At 37.2% G+C, this 25,022-nt stretch overlaps 1 protein-coding gene across 1 annotated transcript; it reads left to right on the top strand.

Moving 5' to 3' along the window:
• Window positions 1–23,140: 23,140 nt before the first annotated feature.
• On the top strand, window positions 23,141–24,747 carry LOC133715791 (phenolic glucoside malonyltransferase 2-like). Its single transcript, XM_062142438.1, has one exon. It carries the CDS (start codon window positions 23,203–23,205, stop codon window positions 24,592–24,594), a length of 1,392 nt encoding a protein of 463 aa, XP_061998422.1. The 5' UTR covers window positions 23,141–23,202; the 3' UTR covers window positions 24,595–24,747.
• The last annotated feature ends 275 nt before the right edge of the window (window positions 24,748–25,022 follow it).

Below are 25,022 nucleotides of genomic sequence, written 5' to 3' on the forward strand. Positions count from 1 at the left end.
ATATAAAAACAAAAAACAAAAAATAAAACCAATGCAGCCGAAACACAAAACAAGATAATAACTCATTGCCTCTTCAATGCTCAAGTATCTCCTAATAGAAATTGACTCAAATGAATGATTGTTACTCTGTCTAGCTAGTTTGTTCTCATTCCTAATCTCCCAACAACATAAAGATACAGTATAGATCACTTGATGTTTATGGTTAATTATTCTTATCAATTTTGTTTTCACTGATTAACATATATCGTAACAATATTGGTCAATGTCTTGATCTATAATCAATCAATTGAAATTCAATTGTTCACCCTTTCTTTGAACCATAATATTAATTCAAATCGATGAGAATAATTAATAAGATAAAATTTAGTATGTCATAGCAACACCGTTCAAGTTTTTAGGGGTAGACCACAATATTTGGGTTTTAGGGTTTCATAAATCATTTTTATTGTTATTAGGGTTTGAAGTATCACAATTGAAAAACAAAAAAAATCACATTCAACAACTACAATGAACATGTTGTGTATCAAAAAACGTTAATTTCATAAAATATTAGAGAAAAAACAAAAAATCAAGAAAGAGAGATGATGAAGGACCAACCTCTTCGCGCGCAGAGAGAAGAACTTTGATAGATTCTTTCAAATCTTTGGTCTGGATGCTAGAAAATTATTGGAGTTTGTTATGTATAGTTTTTTTTTTTTTTTTTTTTTTTTGAGGAGAAGACGTCAGAGTATATATTGAAGAAGTCAATCAGTTTGTACACAAAGTGGCTAAGAAGCCACTGATTTATGTGGGGACAAACCCACTCCAATACAGATCAAAATCAGAACCTAATGCAAATCTAGCCATCATGTTGGCAACCTTATTTGCAGTCCGACTAATATAGCTGAAATAAGAGCCATGAAGGCTCCCCAACATAGTGAAAATATTTTCATAAACTCTACCCAACAAAAAAGTATTCACACCTTGTGAGTTAACACTACAAAGTTTATGATTATCCATGATTTTATAATTCAATAAATATGAATGATATTTTGAATACCTCTGTACTTTTATTCATTTTAAAAGTCCTAACTGAATACCCCTAGATTTTGGTGGAATTCATGAACTCTTTAAAAATCCTAATTGAATACCTCAAGACTTTCATGGACTGCTAAAAATCTATATTGAATACACCCAGACTTTTAAATTCCATAGATTTCTTTAAAAATCCACTAATTCCATATACAATTCAGCCGAGTGTTGATTTTAGTTTATTTCTGGTATTGAATTGCTTGACTTTCTGGTAATCTCCTAAACTAAATTGTACGCAGGGATTACTACCTTCTGAATTGATTACTTTTAATGTAATCTCCTGAGCTAAACTTTATGCAGGGATTACTTTGATTTCTATTGATTGCTTTTAATGAAAGCTCCTGAACTAAACTTCACGCAGGAATTACTATGATATAGATTGTGTGATTTTGGGTGATCTCCTGAACTAAATTTCTAAGCAGGATTACTGGCTTCACTTAGATTAAATTGTGAGTGTAGTTGTGGTTTGAGATTTGTAGTGAGTTATGAAATGATTTATAATGTCACAGTGATGACAAATGCTTTTTGTCGAGAGGAAAGGAGTGTGATTTCATGGATTTGTTGTTAAGACTAAAAAATGATTTGAAATGTCACTGAATGACCACTACTTTTGTTGAGACAAATGAAGGATGATTTGTATATTATTGTGTTTTAAAATGTTATAAAACGTTACTTGTGTTGCTTTGTTTAGTTGAAGTTTTGTAAAATTGAGTGCTGAGTCAAGAGTTAGAGCATGTGAGTTTGTACTTATGAGTTAGTTTACGTGAGCATGATATTGAAGGATATGAACTTGATGTTTGTTGTCGTGATTATTGCATATCGATTTTGTTAGGTTGAGACAATTTAAGCATGTGTTTCCGTTTTGGTTGTTTGAATTTACTCACACGAACTTTCATAAGCTGACCGGATTTGTTGTTTCAACCCGGTGCACTATTTAATAGTGTAGGGGTCTATCCTGCAGGTTAGGGTGAACGTGATGAAGCTGTGATCTCTTGCCGTAGCTGTCATGAGTTTAGGAACTTATTTGTTGTACGTACTTATTAGTCTTCCTATGTGTGGAGAGTGTGGTGGGTGTGTTTACTTAATGAATTGTTATTTTAGTTTAATTTGTAAACCTAATGGAATGTAATACATGGCTCTAAAGATTGAGTCTGTATCGATATTGTGGGTTCAGGGCATCTTTGGGCATTTGTTCTTTAAAGAAAAAAATCTCTGGTATTTTAGCGCTGATGTCTGAACCATCACGCCATTATTTGTGATTGTTTAATTTGTTTATTATTTATGCTTGAAAATCGGGACATGACAGAGACTTTCCGGCACCCGCTGCCTTACCTCAACTCTCGATTCTTGAAATAATTTGAACACTCGAGTGGTATTGCTAGTTACTCGCATGGAAGGCATTCAATAGATAGTTTGTGGACAACTCCAGGTTCGCACTAGGCTGCAATCACCCTTCAAACTCCAACTACAATCAATCATATAAGTCTTGCTTTTACCTCAGTATTTGATACAATTAAGGCCCTGTGTCTGTGCAGAAGCATGACTAATAATTCAAAATGTTACTGATAGTTATACCACCATGTCACAAGCTAGCACCCAATTATAGTATATTGCACACTTGCAAATGACATGACGGCTAAAACCTAACTTGGTGCCACATAGCAAACGCATGCTGCACTTGTTCTTCTTACGCACACAATCATTCTTTTGCCTTACATATGGTTTTATCAACACCACATATGTTGGTTATACTGTCTCATCCAATGAATTAAATGACCTGCATGATTCATACACTTATTTTGTTGGCTCCCCAGGCCATGTAAATATATTGTTGCAGCTTCTAGTGTCTAGCCTATAGAACACATATTGTTGATCTAAAATACAAATCACCATGTGCTGCACAGAACCATATATAAGCTGATTATCATATAACTTGACACCTGTGAATGAATCAAGTGCACATTATATGCACTTGTCTGTGCTGCACGTATCAATCACATTAATTTTGTGCCACATACAAATACATAAGCTCTCATCAACTGGACACCTAGCTCACACAAACTACTTTGTCTATTGATAGATGGAGTAACTGATGGCCACAACTAATTTTACATGCTACCATATTCATAATATCATTGGCACATCCAATTGGATTGGGTTTATTCCTCTATATGTCGACACACATACATAGCTGCTTTATACACGCTACATAATCAACACACATAATTGTGAATTAACTGTTTCACAACTAGCTTGTCACTTGTTTGTTTGCTCGAAATTCATGTATAATTGCAATTAAGCATCAGTACCATCAAACTCTGCATGTACCTCTGATGTGAGCTTCCTACTTGTGTTTGGTAATTGTTGATAGTTCAAAATTGCAATTGTACACATCTATGATCTTCTTGGTTTATATTCTAGCAATTAAACGACCACTCATAACGAGTATATACTATGTACCCATGCTCTTATCTAAGCCTAATATTTCACGATTAGTTTCTATTTTGGCTATAACTAAATGAGATTCAAATATGGCATGCATTTGTACATCATCATGAAATTCAAGCCTTTCATGTCAATTGGTGTCATACATATATGTGAAGCAACATGATTCAAACATGTATACATGATCAAGATGCTAATTATTTCCTTTATCTTATGTTAAGGAGGCATAATCACCGATCACCTCCTCAATTAACGAAATCATCATCCTTCAACTAGGGTGCTTCACCGAAGCTATGGAGAGTCATGCTTAGATAACTCCAATATGATTTAGGTACTTATATCAATTCCAACTCCAACCCACTCCAAGTCGACATAAGATAAGTAACCATATCTCTTTCTTTATGCTATTGCATTTAGAGATCTTGCCATGCCAAAGCCATATTTTTCTTTTTACATTTCAAATAACCTTAAGCATATGCTTACAATATGTATCAATTTTAGTAGCACACCTACTATGCTAAACAAACAAGTCATGCTTCAAATATCGATCTCAATGATCTTTTAGCATGTTTACAAAATGCAAAATGTTATTAGCATTCCACTACAAGTACATTCTATATATACACATAACATGCTTCTATTTAAATGCAATTCAATCAAACATACATATAAACCTAGTGAAATATGCCATGTCTAGAAGCTTGTGACACTCGTGACTTAATTAAACATGCTCAGATTTCGACTTGCTTGGGTTATGACTCGGTTGGGTATCGAACACAACCGCGACTTGCTCAAGTCAAGCCCCGATGCTCGCACAACGCCTACCCGCTCAACTACACCCAACTTGCTCGAACAAAATCCAATTTGCTCGAACATATTCAACATGCTTTAATTAAGCATCATTAGTTCACCACGCTTCATATTCTTCACGTGGCACTACACCCAAAATCTATATGGCACCCATTAATTACACTTGTCACTATCTATTGTGCATGTTATATGGCCATAAGATCCACATAATATTACTTGCTAATTTGTTATTCATACAATTAGCAAAATTTAAATGTACTCTATGTATGCAAGTATTTTGTCTAGCGCCAGGCACCATACTTTGTAAACTCACCATATTTTGTCAAACTCTTTCCATGGGAAAAAGACCTAACGGGTCTAGACTCCACGAGTCTGTGGTCCACGACTACCTGCCTATAGCAAGGCTATGCCTTAACAACAATAGTCTTCACGAGACACTGCAGTCAAGTTTCTTCTCTGGGAAAGACTAAGGGACATGTTAAAGTAGCCCACGGCAGCCATTGATCCTACAGTTAACTGCCAACACTTGGGTCATAAAGATTAGGCTTCGCCATCTAACATCCACTGCCCATGCTCCCTCACCAAATAATTTTCTGACCATATGGAGGTCTATAGCCAAGGATTAGGAGACTTCTTGGAGGGCCTAGCAGGGGCCCACCCAAAAGGGCATAAGCATTTGCTCTAACATAATTCTAAATGAACAAGGCACTCTCACTAGTTATGGTCGTTATATGGTACCAAGTTACGTTTTGGTATCGACTCCGCAAGAAAACCCTCATTGACTGGGGACTTGGGGAACTTGTACATACGGCCCAGTGTAATTAGCAACGGTCATGCTCATGCTTCATGACATCACCTTTGAGCTACCGTTCATGCCTCATGGCTTGCCCGAGCTCATGCTCATGCCTTCCTAGCATCCTGAGCTTCCGCTCTTGCCTTTCTGCCACTCCCGAGCTTCACGCTCTTGCCTTTCCGCCACTCCCAAGCTTCATCGCTCTTGCCTTATCGGCAACCACGAGCTCAACACTCTTTGCCTTCCCGGCAACCCCGAGATCAACGCTCTTTGCCTTCCTGGCAACCCCGAGCTTCAACGCTCTTGCCTTCCCGACAACCCCAGGTTTCAAGCTCTTGCTTTCCTAGCACCCTAACTATTATGCTCATGCATTCCCAGCATTCCTGAGCTTCACACTTATGTCTCCTTGGCATAATGCACATTAATAGAACATTGAATTCTTCTACCATTTATTGTTTCTGAACAATCAAATTCTTTTCACGTTCCATTAATACAAGCGAAAACCAAACTAACACAAATGTTTGCATACTCATTGTTTATGAGTTACAAACTCTTGCAATCACAGCACTTATGCAACTTACACCTCATGCACGTAACCTCATCAGCTCGAGCTCGTTCTTTTTCTTTCACACATCACGCATTTATGCATCATATGCACTTCATATGCTCGCACAAACATGTGTGTTTTCGAGCTCATACGTCATAACATATCATACTCAGTACCATTCACATATATACATCATCATGTATTATGCACCTTGTGCATTCATACATGTTAGCGCATATCAGTGTAACTCACATACGTTGCCCAATACAACAAATATTCTACATGTGCATGCTTCTATCTTTGTTTTGTAGGTTAAAGAGTTCCTTCTTGCTTACAGAATTCGGGGACTTGTAGGGACTGGGCACTGTCCGGATGTCACTTATGTTTGATGACATCATGTTTATAACTCCCCAACCAAGAAACTTCTCTTACTTGGGAAGGTCGGGGATTTGTAGATACCTCCTACTAGCATGGCTAGTTTGCTATGTCATCAAACATAATTAATCCTCTCTTAGTGGCCTGGGCCTACAAGCCATGATGGGACTCACCCGCGACATACATCTCGTACTCCGACATCCAAGCTACGCTATAGTAGTCGAAAGCCGCCAAGAGCTTGCCGGGAAGCCACCTTCCCGGTTTTGCCAAGATGCCTTTACAATATGCTTTCTAAATTAGAAGAGTTGTTGTTGCATCCCATATGGGAGAACAAGTAAAGGAAGGAGCCTCCCTTCCCTATAAAAATGGACTCCTTCCTACTTACTCAACCATCCCATTACATCTCTTGTAATCTTGTTGGGCCGCAAGGCCCAAACATATATAGTCAAATATTTAAAGTGGATGTAGTCTCCCTCAAAGTAGGAGATGAACCAATATATATATATATATATATATATATATATATATATATATATATATATATATATATATATATATATAGACATACATATCTCTCTCTCCCTCCCTCCTAATGTTAGCTAGAGCTTTCAGTTCTAACGTTAATAACTTTGCTTTAACTTAACCACTGCAAGTGGCTTAGTGGTTCTTGCCTAGTTGGGTGTGCTCCCCAACCTAGGTTCGAACCCCGAAGCTGTCAAAAGTGGCGAGGCACTGTGCTGCAATGCACAGTTGGAGCATTTCACATGCGCCGAAGTGGTTTATCTTGGGCCTAGGAAGCCTTTGGGTTCCCCTTGACAAAGTCAAAAAAAAAAAAAAAAAAAAAAAACTTTGCTTTAACTTACCCATTAACCGTTGACGATCAAGTTCATATATTTCAAAACAAAGATTTATTTTTGACCAATATGATTTCACAGCTACCATTTATTTCTAATAAAAACCATAACATAACTAATTCATCACAAAAAACAACATGAGATTTACTCACCTCGAAATCTAGCTGCATCTTCACACAAAAGGAGAATAAGCATAATACCACACTCAAAATGATTTTGTCAAGCACCTGAGCAACATGGTCTCAACTCAGTAAAATGAAGTACCATAGCGTTTAAGGTCCGAAACACGTACTTGAACTAAAAACTGAAGATTCTGTAAATCGAAACAAAACTTCATCCAAGACCACCCAAGGTTTGAAAAACACTTCTAGGATCAAAATGACAAAACAAAAGGACGATCCAACGGCAGGATACTCACGGATCGAAAATCGATGAACCGAAACCGAGTTGGTTAGGTCGGTTGGTATCCGAGTCGGGTTAGGGTTTCTAGTAAGAGAGCATGGAGACCAAACTTTCCAAAAATACAAAGTTTGGATTTTTATGGAAAAATTTGGAAATCTTCCACTTATAGAAAAAACTTCATACGATCTAAGAAAAATGCATGCCTCATGCCTACGAACTCGTATCAACGTGCTCTACGACATTCGTGAAGAAAGTTTTCCGAGAAAATAAATAAAAAGTCAACTCTCGATCCCCTCGAAAATAAAATATTTTTGAGAAATAATTGTCCAAAATTATATTTACTTCACTGACGACTTTAGGAAAGGCGTACCAGCAAGAGTAAGCGCACAAACCAACACCTCGCTAATTTCAATAAAACAATAACAATTCAAAAATGAATTTTCTGTGTATTACACTAGACTTAAGAAAGTTTGTAATGTTTTGAGTTAGTTTTCTTGTTTTTGGGTTTGTTTAGGACCCCAACTATCAAAATACATTACATTGCTTAATATAAGAAATGAGGGGTGTTTCTTGGTATTTTAGAAATTCAAACAAAACCATGTTTTGACTTTATCTATCTATAATATGATGAAGAGATAGAAACCATTTTCTCAGCCAAAGTAGGCGTGAAAATGAGTGAAGACCCTTAGTCCATATATTATTTTAAATAATTTTTAATATTAAAGGGTATCATAATAAATAACAAAATACTTACAAAAAATTAAAAAGAAAAATAATGTTTTTTGAATCAAGCCCTCGAGGGGACATAGAATATTCATCACAAGCCATAATAGGTCATTACATATCCTTTCGTTATCATTTAAGGACATAGACAGACAATAAGATAGTGGTAGTACCAACAAGTGGTACCTAGAAATAGACCCACTCATTATACATTTAAATACGTAGAGGTAGTAGAGACCCTATTTCGGTACTACTCCAGAGACTCTAGAGATACATAAGAGTGCACAACGGTGCTTAGCTTCCTAATACAAGGAATTATTGTAATTTAGACAAAACTAAAAAAACATAGGAATGGGCTGAGGGCAAAAATCCCAGCCTAAATTAGATAGCCCAATAGGGCAGCCCCAAAAGAAAGAGGCCCAACTCAAGCCCAGCAAAATAGGGTTGACCAAGCCCAAACCACATCTCCACCACGCCCTCAACTACCTGTACAGTTTCGGTGATGTTCCGCCTCCTACGAGCCCCGCCACGAAACCAGCACCACCAGCCTCACCATGAGCCGCCCATGAGAGAAAGCGTCGTCGAGCTTCACCACGAGCCCCACGAGCCTCCACCGATGCAGCGCTTAGCCTTGAACCCCACGAGTCTGTACCGCCGGCTAGACCACACCGCTGGATCAGGAATTTCTCCATGAGGGCCCCCAGAAACTCGAACTCCTTGCTGGATCTGCACAGAAAATGACCGCAAAACGCCTAGAGAGACCGCCCAATACCCGTCGCCAACCATCCTACCAGAAAACTCCCTCTCTTCAGACTTCAGCCCAGGGCAATGAAGTACCCGTCTGGCAGCTAGCACAGGGATAACGCGGCTATGCCAGAGCTACCCATGGCCGCCGCCGGATAGGAAACATTTGGAGGTGTGGGTGCTCTCTCGTGGCGTTAAGGCTAAGAGAGAGACGATTTCTATAGAGATAATCTAAGTACTAAATCCAAAAGAAAAATAATGTTTGATAACCACCCATTTGTAGATAATTTCTCACATTTCTTTCTCCCTTCAAATAACTATCAACAAAAACGTTTTTAATAAATTTATTCCTTTCTCTTTTATTTATTTATTCTTTTTTCTTTATTTTATTTATTTATTTATTTTTCAAAAAGAAAGAAAGAAAGGGAAAAAAATAGAAAAAAATAAATAGAAAGAAAGAAAGGGAAAAAAAAATCCTTTCCAAAAAAAAAAAAAATAATTAATTAATTAAAAAAAAAAAAACTGAGGGCATAATAGACATTTCGCCACGACTTTTAGATGGCAAAGACCTATTGGTCTGAAATTTTGAAGTACAGGGACTAAACGTGTGAAATTAGAAGGTCAGAGATTGAAGTGTTTTATGGTCAAAAGCTCAATGACTAAACAGTATTTAGTCCATAATTTTACAAAAATAGGCTTTAACTTCGAGACATTGCATAATTTTTTTTCCTTTTTGTTGGGCAAATATAAAGAGTGACGGGAAGAATATGAGTGCCCTAAGCCCTCATTTTCTATAAACGGTTGTGGAAGAGATTATCGCTTCTCAAGAATTGTGCAACTAGTGAACGATAAGTTTTAAACATTATTTCTATGATAATTATGCCTCCTCCTTGCTCTGCCCGCTTTCGCTTTCTACCCTTCTTTGACACCAACTTGCTCAGTTCAGCTATAGCATGCTTCATCTCCGAAGACATACGGTCAATTTTCACATCGAAAGCATTCCTAAGATCCTTCACCTCCTCAGTAACATCTTCGATCTTCTCAATTATTTGCCTTTGCAGCGATGTTGGAAGTCTCACAATCTCAGCAAGCCTCTCAGCCTCATTTTTCTTGAAATGCCCGTTATTATGCGTAAACCCAATCATGTGCTTTCCACTCACAAGTTTAGGCCTCTTGCAGTGAAGTCCAGCCGCTGAAAGTGGCGTTTCAAGGATATTACTGTCCTGATCTTGGCTCTGCCAACGTGTTCTGCTGCGAATAGTTCCAGAAATCGATCAATGTCGTGGATTACAAAATCATCAGCCCCGACTGCATCCCACTTGAGGACCTCGCTATGAAGAGGCGTAGGAGGTCGCTGCAAAGTTCAATAAACGTAGCTGAGTACGGAGTTAATGGCCGGCAATTGTTCTTCTCGTTCTTGTGGAACCTCTTCTTCTTCTTCTTCTTCTTCTTGTGGAACCTCCATTCTTCGGACACATGAGCCCTAATTCTAATGATGCGTTTTGGATGAAAGTTGAGTGTCTAGTTTCTCATTGATGATCTTATTGTAGGTTCTTTGGATGCATACTTAAAGGCATGTTCTAACGTTTGCGATTTTAAATGTATAGATGACCAATTAATTGGGGCATTTTTTCCTAATTATGTGAATTAGAACCATCAAGAAGTTTTTTTCTTTCCGTTTTCAAATGATATAAATGTATGTCTCTTACTTAGGCTTACATAATTACATGTCATTCACATTCTCAAACTGTTGATGTCTAAAATTAGTATCAACAATTATGTGACTTTATCGAGATTAAGCTTGGTAATCTTCCATGTCAGCCTAGCATGACCGTGCTTTGGTGCACAAAAAATCTTATTAATGTATAATGCTTAGGATTGTAATTCATAAAAAAAATAAGTACGATCGTGAGAACGCAAGAGCTTTGTAATGGTTTCCCAATTAGGGTTGTGTCCATCTTGGTGTTTGGCATTTCTGAAGTGTAAACAAAAAAAAAAGACTCAAGATTTTTGAGCACTCATAATTGATATCTCCATCACACTCGTAACACTCTTAGAACGAAATTGAATTGATAGCTTGAATTGAGGTGTGAGATCTGCATCTCCTTGTAAAAGTAAGCTTTCTTACTAAACCTGAATTCAAGTTCTTTTTTACTCAAGTCTGTGATCCCTTCTCCACCTTCTCCCTAAATCATTGGAGTAGTGTATGAGATTAAAGGAGTTGTGTCCTAAAACAATCATTTTGATGTAATTATTATTGTAATTATTATTAAGGGCTAAATACTAGTTAGTACCCTGTGGTTTAGGTCCAAAATCAATTCAGTCCCTAGACTTCTAATTTCATCAAAAACACCCCTGCACTTTCAATTTTGATCTAATAGGTCCAATTTGTTAATATTCTTTCAAATAGTTGGATTATTTGTTGAAAAACTATTTATTTTTAATAGTAGGACTCACTCCTAAATTGACAATGCAGACCACCTCGACACCACATCATAAAACATAGGTCATATATGATCCACATTAACAAGTTAAATAACTCAATTGTCGGAAAACTAACAAATTGGACCTATTAGATCAAAATTGAAAGTGCAGGGGTGTTTTTGATGAAATTAGAAGTTCAGGGACTGAATTGATTTTGGACCTAAACCACAGGGTAGTAATTTGTATTTAGCCCTATTATTAATCAAAAGGGAAAGTTTATTGTTCATTACTTATATTTAATATTTGGTTGAACAAGGTCCAAGGAATATGAGTTGAAGAGAAAGTAATCTAAAGAGTTAGATGTGTGAGATCTTTACTCTTTTACACTCTTATCCTAAAAGATTCATAGTCATAGGATTATCATTTGGACAATGATGATCCGGAAAGACTAGCACATACTATGTATGCTCAATATGGAGGATGATATGTCACTTGTCATTTGTGTACAAACATTAATACAAGTATGTGGGTGCTCTTATCTTAAAGAGTACACTGAACGCGATCATTAGAGTTCTTGTATGGAGTTTTATGTACATGTCAAACTTGAACTCTAAATTGCAATAATACAAATTAGTCTTTTGACCTAAAACACCATGGTTGTCTTATGAGTGAGTGGATTAACTCTTGATGATGCAATAATATTATGTCCCTTAATGGATGTGATTGATGCATTCATTGGTATAATCAATTCAGTCATAGAGACATGTAAGTGTACAATAAGGAATCTCTATCCTTAAGTAAATAAGGTGTATGTTTAAAGATGTGATTAATGAGATTAAAAAAGAGTTCCTAATCACATTATAAGGATAGCATAAGAATGGAAATCACATTAGGGGATTGACATATCGATTCCATACCCCGATGATGTGATTTAGAACATCATGTTAGAGAAGGACCGTATTGTATTGTAATTCCAATTGAATAGGTTATTTGTCATTCTATATTAACTAGGGTAGTTATGATATGTTGCAAGACGTTATTCATGACTTGCGAAGTCCTTGAGGATTGATAAACATTTATGATTCTAATAACAAGGGAGAATCAAAATGGAGTATTGATTCGTAAATGAAATAGAATGGTTCTACAAACTTCATTGTCCTGTTAATTAGAACCTAAGAGATCACACAGCATATAAGTGGATCCTTGAGATTGTATATGAAGAAGATTAAACAAGAGTTGGTTATGACCAAATAATTAATTAGATTTATTATTTGGACATAATTAGGATTTTCAGGTAAAACCAAACTTATTGGGCCTAAACAATTGTCTGACTTTTGGTGTGGACTTGGACTTCACTAAATGAGACTTAAATGAAAGCCCAAGACACAATTTTAGTGCCCAATAACATGTATAGACCAACCAACATTTTAGCTTTGTGAAAGTCAATATTTCACTTTTAGTAGTTGGAATTATTTCCTATTATATAAGGTGAAAGCATAGACAAAGTAAGCTAGAGTTTTTACACTACTATCTTTAGTTGGTAGGAGAGAGTTCTCCCTTTGTCTAATTGCACAAGTTGGTTATAACAAGGAAGGAAGAACACTTCCATACTTCTTCCTTTCCTTTCATCTTTCTTCATCTCTTGATCCACTTGGTCAAGATCCTTAGAGGCCACATCCTTTTGTGGCTCTACTTGTTACATCAAGGAGGAGTTTACAAGCACAAGGAGGAGTTTACAAGCACTACAAGGAGTACAAGAAGGAGTTCTTAATCTAAGGTGCTTTAAGGTGGAGGAAACACACACAAGGAGAGATCAAGGAGAGGAATTTTGGTGGTTCACTTGGATCGGATTGAAATCACGCTCCAAGGGTGAGTAGAACATAAATCCCTCTTTGCTCTTTCTTACTATGCATGCTAGGTTTATATACATATCATAATCAGCCAAGATCATGGCTTAAATGAATGAGTTTTATGTTTAGTTAGTAGTTTAATTGTTAAACTAATTCCTCACTAATTAAAAAGTTCTGAAATCCATCCATTCCTTCACTTGACAATAATGAACATCCCAAGCCTAGGAAGAAGGCGAAATGATGAAAATTAATTATTGAGGTAGCTACACCCTTGAATATGAAGGAAGGTTTTGGTTTACCCAACACCAATGAGATTGTGCATATCTCTCCTACAAAGAAGAAGTTACATAAATCTAAGGGAAGGAAGAACAAGCCTAAGGCTGCTGCAAAGGGTCCTAAACCTAAAACTAGGAAGAGAAGCATGCCTCAGAAATTGAAGGTGAGTGAAGTAGCTGAAGAAGTTGTTATGGTTGGGAAGCTTCTCATCTTTAGGAGATGGAGGAGAGTGATGATGTTGAAGGAAATGTTGAACTTGATGAGACCACTCTCCTTTTAGGTCGGCAGTTACTCAAGCTTAAAATATGTCACCAAGAATGCCCACATTTCCTGCGCTGCTTTTATTGATTTATTTTTATTTTTAAAAATTCTTAGCTCACTTACCCTTACATATGCCAGTGAGAATTGAACACATGACCTTTACAATATTGGAATTATAACTTACCACAGGTCACTGTCACGCTTTTATAAAATTTCAAGGGTTCTATAAGGTAATTATTGGTTGTGCTTCATTGCCCCATTAAAAAGGTTAAATTACTTGGGTAATGACTCTTTTGACAACTTCATATGGGTGGATCATTATCTGTAATTTCACTGATCAATAAATGAGTTGGCATTAACAAAAACAAAAGTATAACCCTTAATTTACCAAATGGAATATAGGTAATGTGCGTGGTAATTGAATTTCGATACAAAAATTATCATCGAGGAAAACAAAATCCATTAATTGTATCAAAACCAAAACATGGCGTGTGGTTTGATTCCATAACCCTAGACTCCATTCTTTAATAATTTTTTTATGATTTGTGTATTTATCTATATAACTATCTATCTATCTATACTATAAAATGAAGCATTCAGGTTTCCGATTGCCCTCAAAATACCATTTAATAGGCATGCTTGCTCACCTAAGAGACAATTTTAATTAGGGATCTTGACCAAAAGCACCAAAATGTGCCAAAATTATCCCACTTACCCCATCAACAGATTTTCATTCCCACTTACCCCATTTAACGTAAAAAGACAATTTTACCCTCAATCTAATTAAACAATTACATCATCTTTCTCTCTCACATTCCTCCGTCCTGCACAGTCTCTCCTCTCTCTCTCTCTCTCATGGCCACGTTGACGATCAATCGTTCGCTTTCTCAACCGATACCTTCTCGCCGTCGTCGGATTTCTCTGCAATTTCAACTGCCGTCGACTCTTCTCCTCCTTGACTGTGCTGAACCGATTCGACGACTTCCTCGACCAAAAGAACCGGTTTACCTTCAAATCGATCAACCTCTTTCATTTCTCCGGCGAATTCAACCCTCCTCTGGCTCTGATAAACCTCTTCAACTCTCAGCCTCTCTTCGATCTGCATCTCCCTCCAAATTTGCAGAAAACGGTGGTGTTCGTCGACGGCGAGGGGCTGGCCGAGTCGGGAGCGACGTCGTTCAAGAGGAACTTCGTGTCCGGGCTCCAGTTCTTCTCGATTGTTTTGGAGTCGTTGGTGTTGAGGTAGAAGATCAGGCTTCGTCTCCTCTCTCTCATCTGTGGAAATGCTACAACTGCATCTATGCCTGCGATAGTTTCATCTCGTTATGCTTTCGTTGGTACTGATATCCCCTATGATTTCTTTTCCTTGTGTTTGTCTCTTGTTGTGAAAAAAAAACTAGTCTCTGACAAATATTTAAACTTTGACAATGAAGTTCAAAGGCAAATATTTGGACTTGTTTTATTCATTTTGTTTGGTAATGTATGTAATTATCTATTGAACTAAACAAGTTTAAAAACAAGGATAGCTAGCTTGCTGAAATTAAACACTTCATTTCGGACAGAATGCTCTGTGTTTGAAATTATAAACTTCATTGTTCTTGTTTGTTTATGCTTTTATCTGATAATTAAAAGCAAAGAAAAACTACACCGCATCTATGGAGTTGTTGATTTTTTTTTTTTTTTTTTTTGTAAAATAGGGAAGAAGGCCCAGGAAGAAAAAATACCCAAAGAAAAAAGGAAAAAAAAATTATTGGGGGAAATAAATGTCTATTGGGGGGCAATAGAAGTCTGTTAAATGTCTATTGGGGGCAATAGACGTCTATTAGGGGGCAATAGTGACGTCTATTGGGGGACAATAGACGCCTATTGGGGGGCAATAGAGGTCTGTTAAATGAGTATTGGGGGGCAATAGATGTCTATTCGGGGCAATAAACCTTTCCCGTGAGGTTTTCAGAAAAGTCCGATGGGCGGCGGCCTGTGACTGGTGACCGGAATTCAGCGGCCGGTGACGGGGCTCCAGCGAAATCTCTTATGGTTTCTCTCTCTCTCTCTCTAAGTAACAAAGGGGCAAGGGTAAAATAGTCTTAAAAATAAAAAACAAAAAACAAAAACTTAATAGCATCCGAAAACCAAGTAATCAAGAACACATGTCACTATCAAGAAGGGAACCGGACCAGGCTAAGTTCCCAATTTAATTTATTCTTAACACTTCTAAGAACTTTCCTCGAAACAACGACCAATTGACTCGAAGTCTTAGACTGAAATTTCAATTTTCTCTTCCTAGTCTTCTTAGGAAGCTTCACACTCTTCTACAGAAAAACCTCCCCCACCACTTTACGCTTATTCTTGCTGCCTGCGGCCTCCCCAACCGACCCTTCTTAGCCGGTGAAATATTAATTCCACCAACCTGTGAAGTAAGAGCCAACAAACTCTCAAAGTCCAAATGAACGGATTCAAAAGGCACCACCTTTGTTTGACCCTAATCACTGGCGGTACCTCTGTCAGGGTTGTCATCGTTGCACTTACATTAATGGCAGCGTGGTGCCTAGCATCTAAACGAGCAGCAATTGCACCGTAGTCGCCAGCTAGCCTGGCCAGCAGTTGTGTCATAGAACTTGGCACCGAGAACAAAATAGGAATCTTTAAGGGATTTACCACTGGTTACAAGAAAATGAGTTTTACCCATGTCGCCGGTTTTCCACCATCTGCTCATCTTACTCCAGTCAACAGAAAAGAACCTACACCCCCTCGGGCACCAACTAGCCCAGAGTACGTACCAGCCTCTGTCATTGCTAGCGGCCCTCCATAAACACTCACCCCAGTGCTCTAACAACCCGTAGTCTCTACAATAACCCACGAATCTCTCATACTTGAAGCACATCATGGTAGAGATTCTTAGCGCTAACTCAAATTCCATCGCGGAGAAAGCCTGCCTCACCAACACGTTGATATCATGCTAGATTCTAACCCTAGCCTGCACACTCTTTAGGATCCCAGTCTTATCAAGGAAGAGGACCTCTCCTACCATACACCCAACCATATATACCGTATCCTCAATCATCAACTTAGGTAGAAGTGTCACGATCTCAACCTAAACCGGGAGAGTGAGGATTGGTACTGTAATCGGATCTGCAAGGGAGTCAAAAGCAGTTAGGCAAGAAGAGACGTACTGTAAAACCAAGGTCCTCCATTGACTATATGGTATTTTTCCTTCTCCACCATGAATACTTATTTACGTACAAACAATTTGTTTTTCAGATTCAAAACATATGAAATAATGCCAATGAAGGCATAGTGGTTGATTGAGAGCGTTGTCAAGCCACCGCTACAATAAAGAAACATAAAAACATAAATAAAAGAGAAATTTTAAAAAATGACCAAGTTTTGGTTACCAATTTGATTTCTAACCTTGTTTTGTAAAAGAGATTTTTTTTTTTTTTTTAATAACCATATGACAGTATAGAAAGTCTTTGTTATTCTTAATGAACCACTCACTTCTCCACTTCTTTTTTTCTATTGTTCATTCTACTTTCAAGAATTGAATTATAACTTCGTGGTCAAATAAAGGTCCAAAGCTTGCTATTTTAAACATGTTCTTCAAGATTTAGGGTTTAATTTAGGGTCCTTCAAGAGTTTTCGGATTGAATATTCCTGCTCTAGTCCAATATACACGTTTAGCTACAAATACTCGAGTCCAATATTTTACATTTGAATTCCTTATATGTTTAAGAGTCCTAATAATTGATGGCTACTATCTTAGAGAAAGAAGCTAATCATGATTATGGATTGCCAACATAGTGATATCTTTGATTGTAATAGGAGGATAATGTATTTGGTTTCCTATTACTAGTCTGATTATGCTTTCTAGCTTACTATTTTTCATTATATTCTCTTTGAATACCTCCAAGATCATGATCTTCTGAGCTTTGTCCTTGTAATTTGAACTTATATTCCTAGCTATGCACTTATGCTTACTTGTAGTTTGATCTTCTAATTTATGCAATCACTGAAGAGACAATGGTTTGGATTACAACTATTAGTTTTCACTTTCATACTTGGATGAAAGTTTCTATTCCAATCCTTTGTTTACATTGTTACATGCTTGCATCTCATTATGCAGAAAAGTCTATGCAGACATTGCCGACAGAGTCAAATAAGACGTGCAACTATTTGAACTGATATTGCTGATCGATCTCCCTCCTCGTTGGGGATATTTGACTTAACAAATTAATATATGCATGGACGTTCCATAATATATTTAGTGACAGACTTGCCTGTTTAGTGATTGTTGCCTTCATGCTTCCTTGTGTTCCTTTATTAATTAAACAGCAATTTAAGGAGTCTAGAAGATTTATGTCTCCCTATAGTTTGCTTATTTAATTGCCTTCACTTCATATAATTTAAGTCTACATACACTTCATATAGCCATTCTGTTGTTACTTTTGTAATTTTATTTTATCTGATAGCCTTGCTTCTGTTAATTCCATAAAGTATCGTTGATATATATATATATATATATATATATATATATATATATATATATATATATATATATAACTTTGCTCAGGTGCGGATATCCGCACTTGAGAAAAAAGGTACGGATTTCCAGTTTTGATCCACTTTTCGATCATATTTTCACATCTTAACCGTTCAGTTTTTAGGTCCTAATGTATAGATCACCTCTGCAAAATTTTAGCCAAATTGGTGATCGTTAAGGCATCCAAAACTGCAATTTACACGAACGAACCGAATCTGCCGAACCGGAACCGTTCGTGTACATTGTTGTAAATTGCAGTTTTGGATGCCTTAACGATCACCAATTTGGCTGAAATTTTGCAGAGATGATCTATACATTAGGACCTAAAAACTGAACGGTTAAGATGTGAAAATATGATCGATAAGTGGGTCAAAACCTCAAATCCGTACCTAAGAAAAACTGCGGACGTCCGCAGTGGAGAAGCGTTGTATATTATATATATATATATATATATATATATATATATATATATATATATATATATATATATATATATACTAATCCTATCCAGAGCAAGGCCTCGCTCTGAAATTAAAGTGCGAGGTTGGAGTTTAGGGTCACTTTTCGGTCGCATATCTACATCTTGACCGTTCAGTTTTTAGGTACTAATATATAGATCATCTCTGCAAAATTTCAGCTAAATTGATAGTCGTTAAGGCATTGATAACTACCTTAAAGCTAGTACGGTTCAAGTTTGACAGATTCAGTTCATCAATTGGTTTAAGCGAGTTAGATACCTTAAAGATCATCAATTTGGCTGAAATTTTGCAGAGATGATCTATATATCAGTATCTAAAAACTGAACGGTCGAGATGTGGATATGCGACTGAAAAGTGGTCCTAAACTCCAACCTCGCACTTTAATTTCAGAGCGAGGCCTCGCTCTGGATAGGATCTTATATATATATATTTGTATTAAAGCTACACTACTGTCATGGTCACTTTCTTTCTTTTTTCTTTTTCTTTCAGAGAATGAATCGGTTCATGCATGATTGTTCTTTATTACGGTGGGAAATTGGTGAACTCCTAATATATGGGTGATCAATCGAAATCAATGTTAGTCTCAAACAATGTTACCTACCAAGAGCTTGTGAAGGAATTATATCATCGGCTTGGTATTAATCCAGATCAATATGGAATGAAAGTGCATTATCAATATAAGAGCAACTAAGGGGTGTGTAACACAATGGAGATAGTAGACAATGAAGATGTAGCTAGTTGGGTGTGTGACAGCCTTTCAGTTCAACCAAACATGATTCTATTATACATTAGTCTAGAACACAGCTTATCAAGATCTGTAAGTGGAAGTAATCAAGGCATGAACAGTAGACCTAACCCATCTTTTCAGTATGATGATGTCGTCTCAATAATTTTCTCTACTGAACTTGAGGATCAGAGCCCAATTGCATTGAGTTCCCCGCATGAGCCAATAGTAGCGAACTTTGGGTTGGATAATGGTGATAATGTCTCATAGGAAAATACAGAGGAAGATGAGTTTCCACATTCCAATTGGGATAATGAGAGTCCAATGGATGATGTGATGTAGAAATTGAAACGGAGCAACCTACGAATGCCAACTCTGCTCCATCATCTTCTTATAGTAGCAAGAGAAGGCGCATAGAAGACTATGAGAATGTTGCATTTGTGGACACTACTAAAGATATTTTGGTAGCTCAGTTATGCCTGAGAAAGAAAGCCTTGAAACAACATTTGGGTATGCTCGCAATAAGAAAGAATTACGAGTTTAAGGTGAACAAAAATCTAATGGTGATCGGTTTGAAGTTGGGTGTGCGTGTGGATCCTAATTGTAAGTGGCAACTTCGTGCAATAAAGCTACAAGACTTGACCTATTTTGAAGTAACAAAGTTTCATAATGACCAATCTTGTTCATTGGATATTATTCATCGTGATCATTGACAAGCAAGCAGCTCTCTAACTGGTCAATTTGTCAAGTCATATTTTGAGGGAGGAACCTCGCGTATATACAGACCTAGAGATATCATTGATGATGCGCGTGTCTAACTTGGAGTTAATATGGGCTATAATAAAGCTTGGAGGGTAAGAGAAGCACCACTAGAAATTGCAAGGGGATCACCCGAGGAATCATTTACTATACTTGCAACATATATATTGTGCATGTTAAAGCGCAAAAATCAAGGTACAATAACACAGATAGAAACTGATGAACAAAATCACTTTCTATACTTTTTCCTAGCAATTAGAGCCTCAATTAGAAAATTTCGTGATTCTATGACATTAAGAAGTCATCTAGTTTCTGACTCTCTGGAGCCTTGTATATTGCTATTGTCAGTTTTTATTCTTTTATGTTAAACAACGTATTGGAGCTTTATCAAACAAAGGGGGGTGTATTGTATTTGGATTTGTGCAGACTTTTTTTAATTGACGGATTTTTTGAAAAGTCCACAGACTCTTTAAAATGTTGATAGACTGCTATTGATTTCTTAAAACCATTGATTTAGCAACAGACTTTTTATTCATTCTTGAAAATCCATATACTTTATTATGAATGATTTCTATAGATTTTCTAGTAAATAAAAATAAAAAACAAATAACACAACCAATGCAAAGCAAGATAATAACTCGTTGCCTATTCAATGGTCGAGTATCTTCTAGTAGAACTTGACTCAAATGAATGATTATTACTCTGTCTAGCTAGTTTGTTCTCATTTCTAATCTCCCAATCAACTTAAAGATACAATATAGATCACTTGATGCTTATGATTAATTATTCTCATCAATTTTGTTTTCGCCTATTAACATATATCACAAAAATATTGATCAATGTCTTGATCTATAATCAATCAATTGAAATTCAATTGTTCAAGCTTTCCTTGAACAATGATATAAATTAAAATCGATGAGAATAATTAATTAATAAGACAAAACCTAGTATTTCATAGCAACACTATTCAAGGTTTTAGGGGTAGACCACAATATTTGGGTCTTAGGGTTTCATAAATCATTTTTTATTGCAAATTAGGGTTTCAAGTATCACAATTGAACAAAAAAAAAATCACATTCAACAACTACAATGAACATGTTAGGTATCAAAAAATATTGATATCATGAAAGATTAGAGAAAAGAGAAGAAGAAACAAGAAAGAGAGACGATAGATAACCAACCTCTTTGCGTGCAGAGAGAAAACTTTGATAGATTTAAAAAAAAAAAAAAAAGTCTTTGATAGACTTTTTCAAATCTTTGGTCTTGTGGCTAGAAAATTATTGGAATTTGGTATGTATAGTTAACACTACAAAGTCCATAAGTATGAATGAAATTTTGAATACCTCTGAACTTTTATTCATTTTTAAAAGTCTTAATTGAATACCCCTAGATTTTGGTGGAATTCATAAAGCCTTTAAAAATTCTAATCGAATACCCCAAGACTTTCATGGACTGCTGAAAGTCTATATTGAATACACCCAGACTTTTAAATTCCATAGATTTCTTAAAAAGTTCCACTAATTCCATATACAATACACCCCCCAAAGAATAAAAATGATTTTTCCACGCTGCTATTTTGTTTTATTATTATTATATATTTTTTTTTTGCTATTCAAACAAAGTATGAAAATGATATTCCCATCTCAAAGCAAAGCAGAGCAATTGTATTCCACATGTCAAAGCAAAAATATAGGTTTTACATGACTTTTTACCTTCTCAAATGGTCATTTTTCAACTACATTAGAAAACAAAGTTATAAATCATTTTGAAGACACAAAAAGGATCAGGTTTCAAAATTTCTCAACCAACTCGTCGAACAAAATGATTCAAAGCCTCTGTTCATCAATACCCATCAAAAGTCCTCCTTCAATTTTAGGAGCTTCAAAATTATCTACAGATTAGTTCGAAATCAATAGCTTGAATCTATTTGGCATACAGCAGGTTGAATCTACTCTCAGAAAATAATCGCATCCCCCCAGAATCCATTTTGCCCCAACAATTGCTTCTATTTACAGGAACAAATAAGAAAACCTAGCAACAATCTGCATCAAGTTTTAACCACACCACGGTCACACCACATTTCATGATTACTAGTATTAATATATCTGCCATCTGGACACAAAAATTAGTTTTAGTCTCAAACATTACTATACTAATACCTTCAAGTTTTGTAGCGAGTAATTGCCCGAAATTGCCAGTAAAATTCCTGAAATTATGAATGTAAGAACGCGCGTGCAGCTCATAAAAATTGGTAATAAAACCCAAAAACTGACCAATTAAACAACCTAAATTCCTATATATCCGGACTTAAACCATGACCACTCCTAGCGGAATATTGTCCTAGCAAATCATTAAGTATTCTGCGTCGCACAGCCAAAGTCTACCATATGATCGAGTAATAATACCAGACAACCTAACCTAATTGAATGTCAGCTGGTAGTTCACCTCCTAAGTTTGTTGTCACATAATTATAATAGACAAGCACCCTAACCCAATTAAATGGCAGCTCACAGTTCACTACCTGCGCTTGTTGGCACATATACATAGAATGATATTATTGCTTTCGGGATCAAAGCACATTATACTTGAAAGAGGATGTACACCTTTTTTTTTTTTTTTGGTCCTTTTCTTTCCTTCACTGTTGGCAAAACAAATTTAGGTTAGGAAGAGGCTACTCTCCAACTAAAGCCTCGTTGAACCACCACCAAGCCCACGATGTAAGAGGCCAACTTCCAATCTAGCTGCTAATCACATAAAAATTATGAGAGTGGACAGATGCCACTGGTCTCAAGGTTTCCACCTTGAAGAATCCGCAGGCATCCGTCGATGGCCGTTTTGGACTGATATTGGTCCCTTATGATCGTCAGCGTATTGGTGGACCCACGGATCCCACCGTTTTCACTAATGGTGGCAGCACTAGTCTTATCCCAGATACCTACCAATATTTGAGATTATTGAGGCTTGAACTTTGGTGTAGGTTTCACTCAAATCCGGACCTTTTCAATCTGGCCAATCCCCTTGAGGATGTACACCTACTCTAGACCCTTCTATAAATGCATATGTGTGTGCGTGCACGTTAGAGCTCAACCCAATATCCAATTGATCTTCTTCAAGTTTGTTGATCTACTATGGCAAATTCAAACTCAGTGAAAGTAGTTGAGGTTTGTAAGGTGGCTCCGCTTCCAAGCTCACCGGACTCAATCACATCAGAACAGTACCCTTTAACCTTATTTGATCTACTCTGGTTAAGGTTTTTACCTGTTGAACCCGTTTATTTCTATGAAATACCTCCCACCTCTAACCCCCATATCTTCTATGATTCCATACTTCCCAAACTAAAAGCCTCCCTCTCTCTTACCCTCCAACACTTTCTCCCTCTCGCCGGAAACCTAACTTGGCCCCAACACTCCCCCAAACCCATTCTCAGCTACGTCCATGGCGACTCAGTTTCACTTACAGTAGCCGAATCCAATGCCGATAATTTTCCCCACCTTTCGAGTAATGACTTTGTTGAAGCCAAGGACTACCATCCTCTTATTCCCCTACTGGAAGTTGCTGATGAACGAGCCGCGGCCATGGCAATACAAATCACTCTGTTCCGAAACCGTGGCTTTTCCATTGGAACGACGATGCACCATGCCGTCCTGGACGGCAAAAACTCATGCTCGTTTTTCAAAGCATGGGCTCACATATGCAAACAAGAAACTGGAATCGGATCATCATCTTCTTCTATTTCACTACCGGATAACCTCAACCCATTTCACGACCGAATGGCCATCCACGACCCAAAGGGGCTCGGAGAACTCTACTCGAATGAGTACCTCAACCAGGGAGGACCGAACAACAGGAGTGTGACGCATAGCCGCCCACCTAAAGCTCTTCCCCAAGACCTAGTTCGAGGGACCTTCGATTTCACACGAGCAAATATTCAAACTCTTAGAGAGCATGTTGTGAAGACAACAAGGGTTGCTGATTTATCATCACTTCATTTGTCCACTTTTTCTCTAGGGTGTGCTTACACATGGATTTGCTTAGTCAAGGCCGAAGAAATAAAGGGAGAGAAGACGGCTATGATCTTCGGCGTGGACGCAAGGTCTCGCTTGGACCCTCCTGTACCGGACACCTATTTTGGAAACTGCGTAGTGGGCCGTGTAGCAGTGGCAGAAACGAAAGGCCTAAGCGGTGAAGATGGGTTGGTCGTGGCCGTAAAGGCAATCACTGAGGCTTTGAGGAGTTTGGACGACGGGGTTTTCAATGGGGCTGAGCTTTGGGTTTCAAAATTTCTCGACTTTTCTCTGTATGATAAGGTATATTCGATTGCGGGTTCACAGCGGTTTGAGGTTTACGGTACTGATTATGGATGGGGAAGACCAAGGAAGATCGAGCTCGTTTCGATAGATAAGACTGATGCGGTTTCTCTTATGGATAGCAAGAATGGTGGTGGAGCTGTTGAGGTTGGGTTGGCTTTGAAGAAACCACAAATGGAGGTTTTTGCATCTCTATTTGCCAAAGGTTTCTGAAGATCGATGCACTTACCTGATCTGACCCCAAGTTTGATCGCGTACGTACATGGCCGCATGGGTCTATTATTGAATCTTAGTGTGGTTTCCGTTGCTTATAATAATCTTTTCACCAAAAATAAAATAAAATTATTTGAATAATTTTTCTCTAAACATTAACTGGGTGGCCAAAACTTGGTCTATCATTAGATCGGTAGGACCGTAGAAACAAACACACGGGCGCCAATTCCAAATGTTTAAGATTTTTCGGAAGTTACTGCACCTTATAAACGTGGGCAGTGACACATTGCAAAGTGTTTCTACCGTCCAGAATACCCCATGCAATTTTGTTTATTTTTTATTTTTTAAAAAGACGACAACTCGATTAATATGAAAGGATTACAATGTAAAGATACATATATAAAATGACAAAACTAATACAAAATGCA

This window comes from Rosa rugosa, chromosome 6, assembly GCF_958449725.1.
Source record: "Rosa rugosa chromosome 6, drRosRugo1.1, whole genome shotgun sequence".
Taxonomy (NCBI): domain Eukaryota; kingdom Viridiplantae; phylum Streptophyta; class Magnoliopsida; order Rosales; family Rosaceae; genus Rosa; species Rosa rugosa.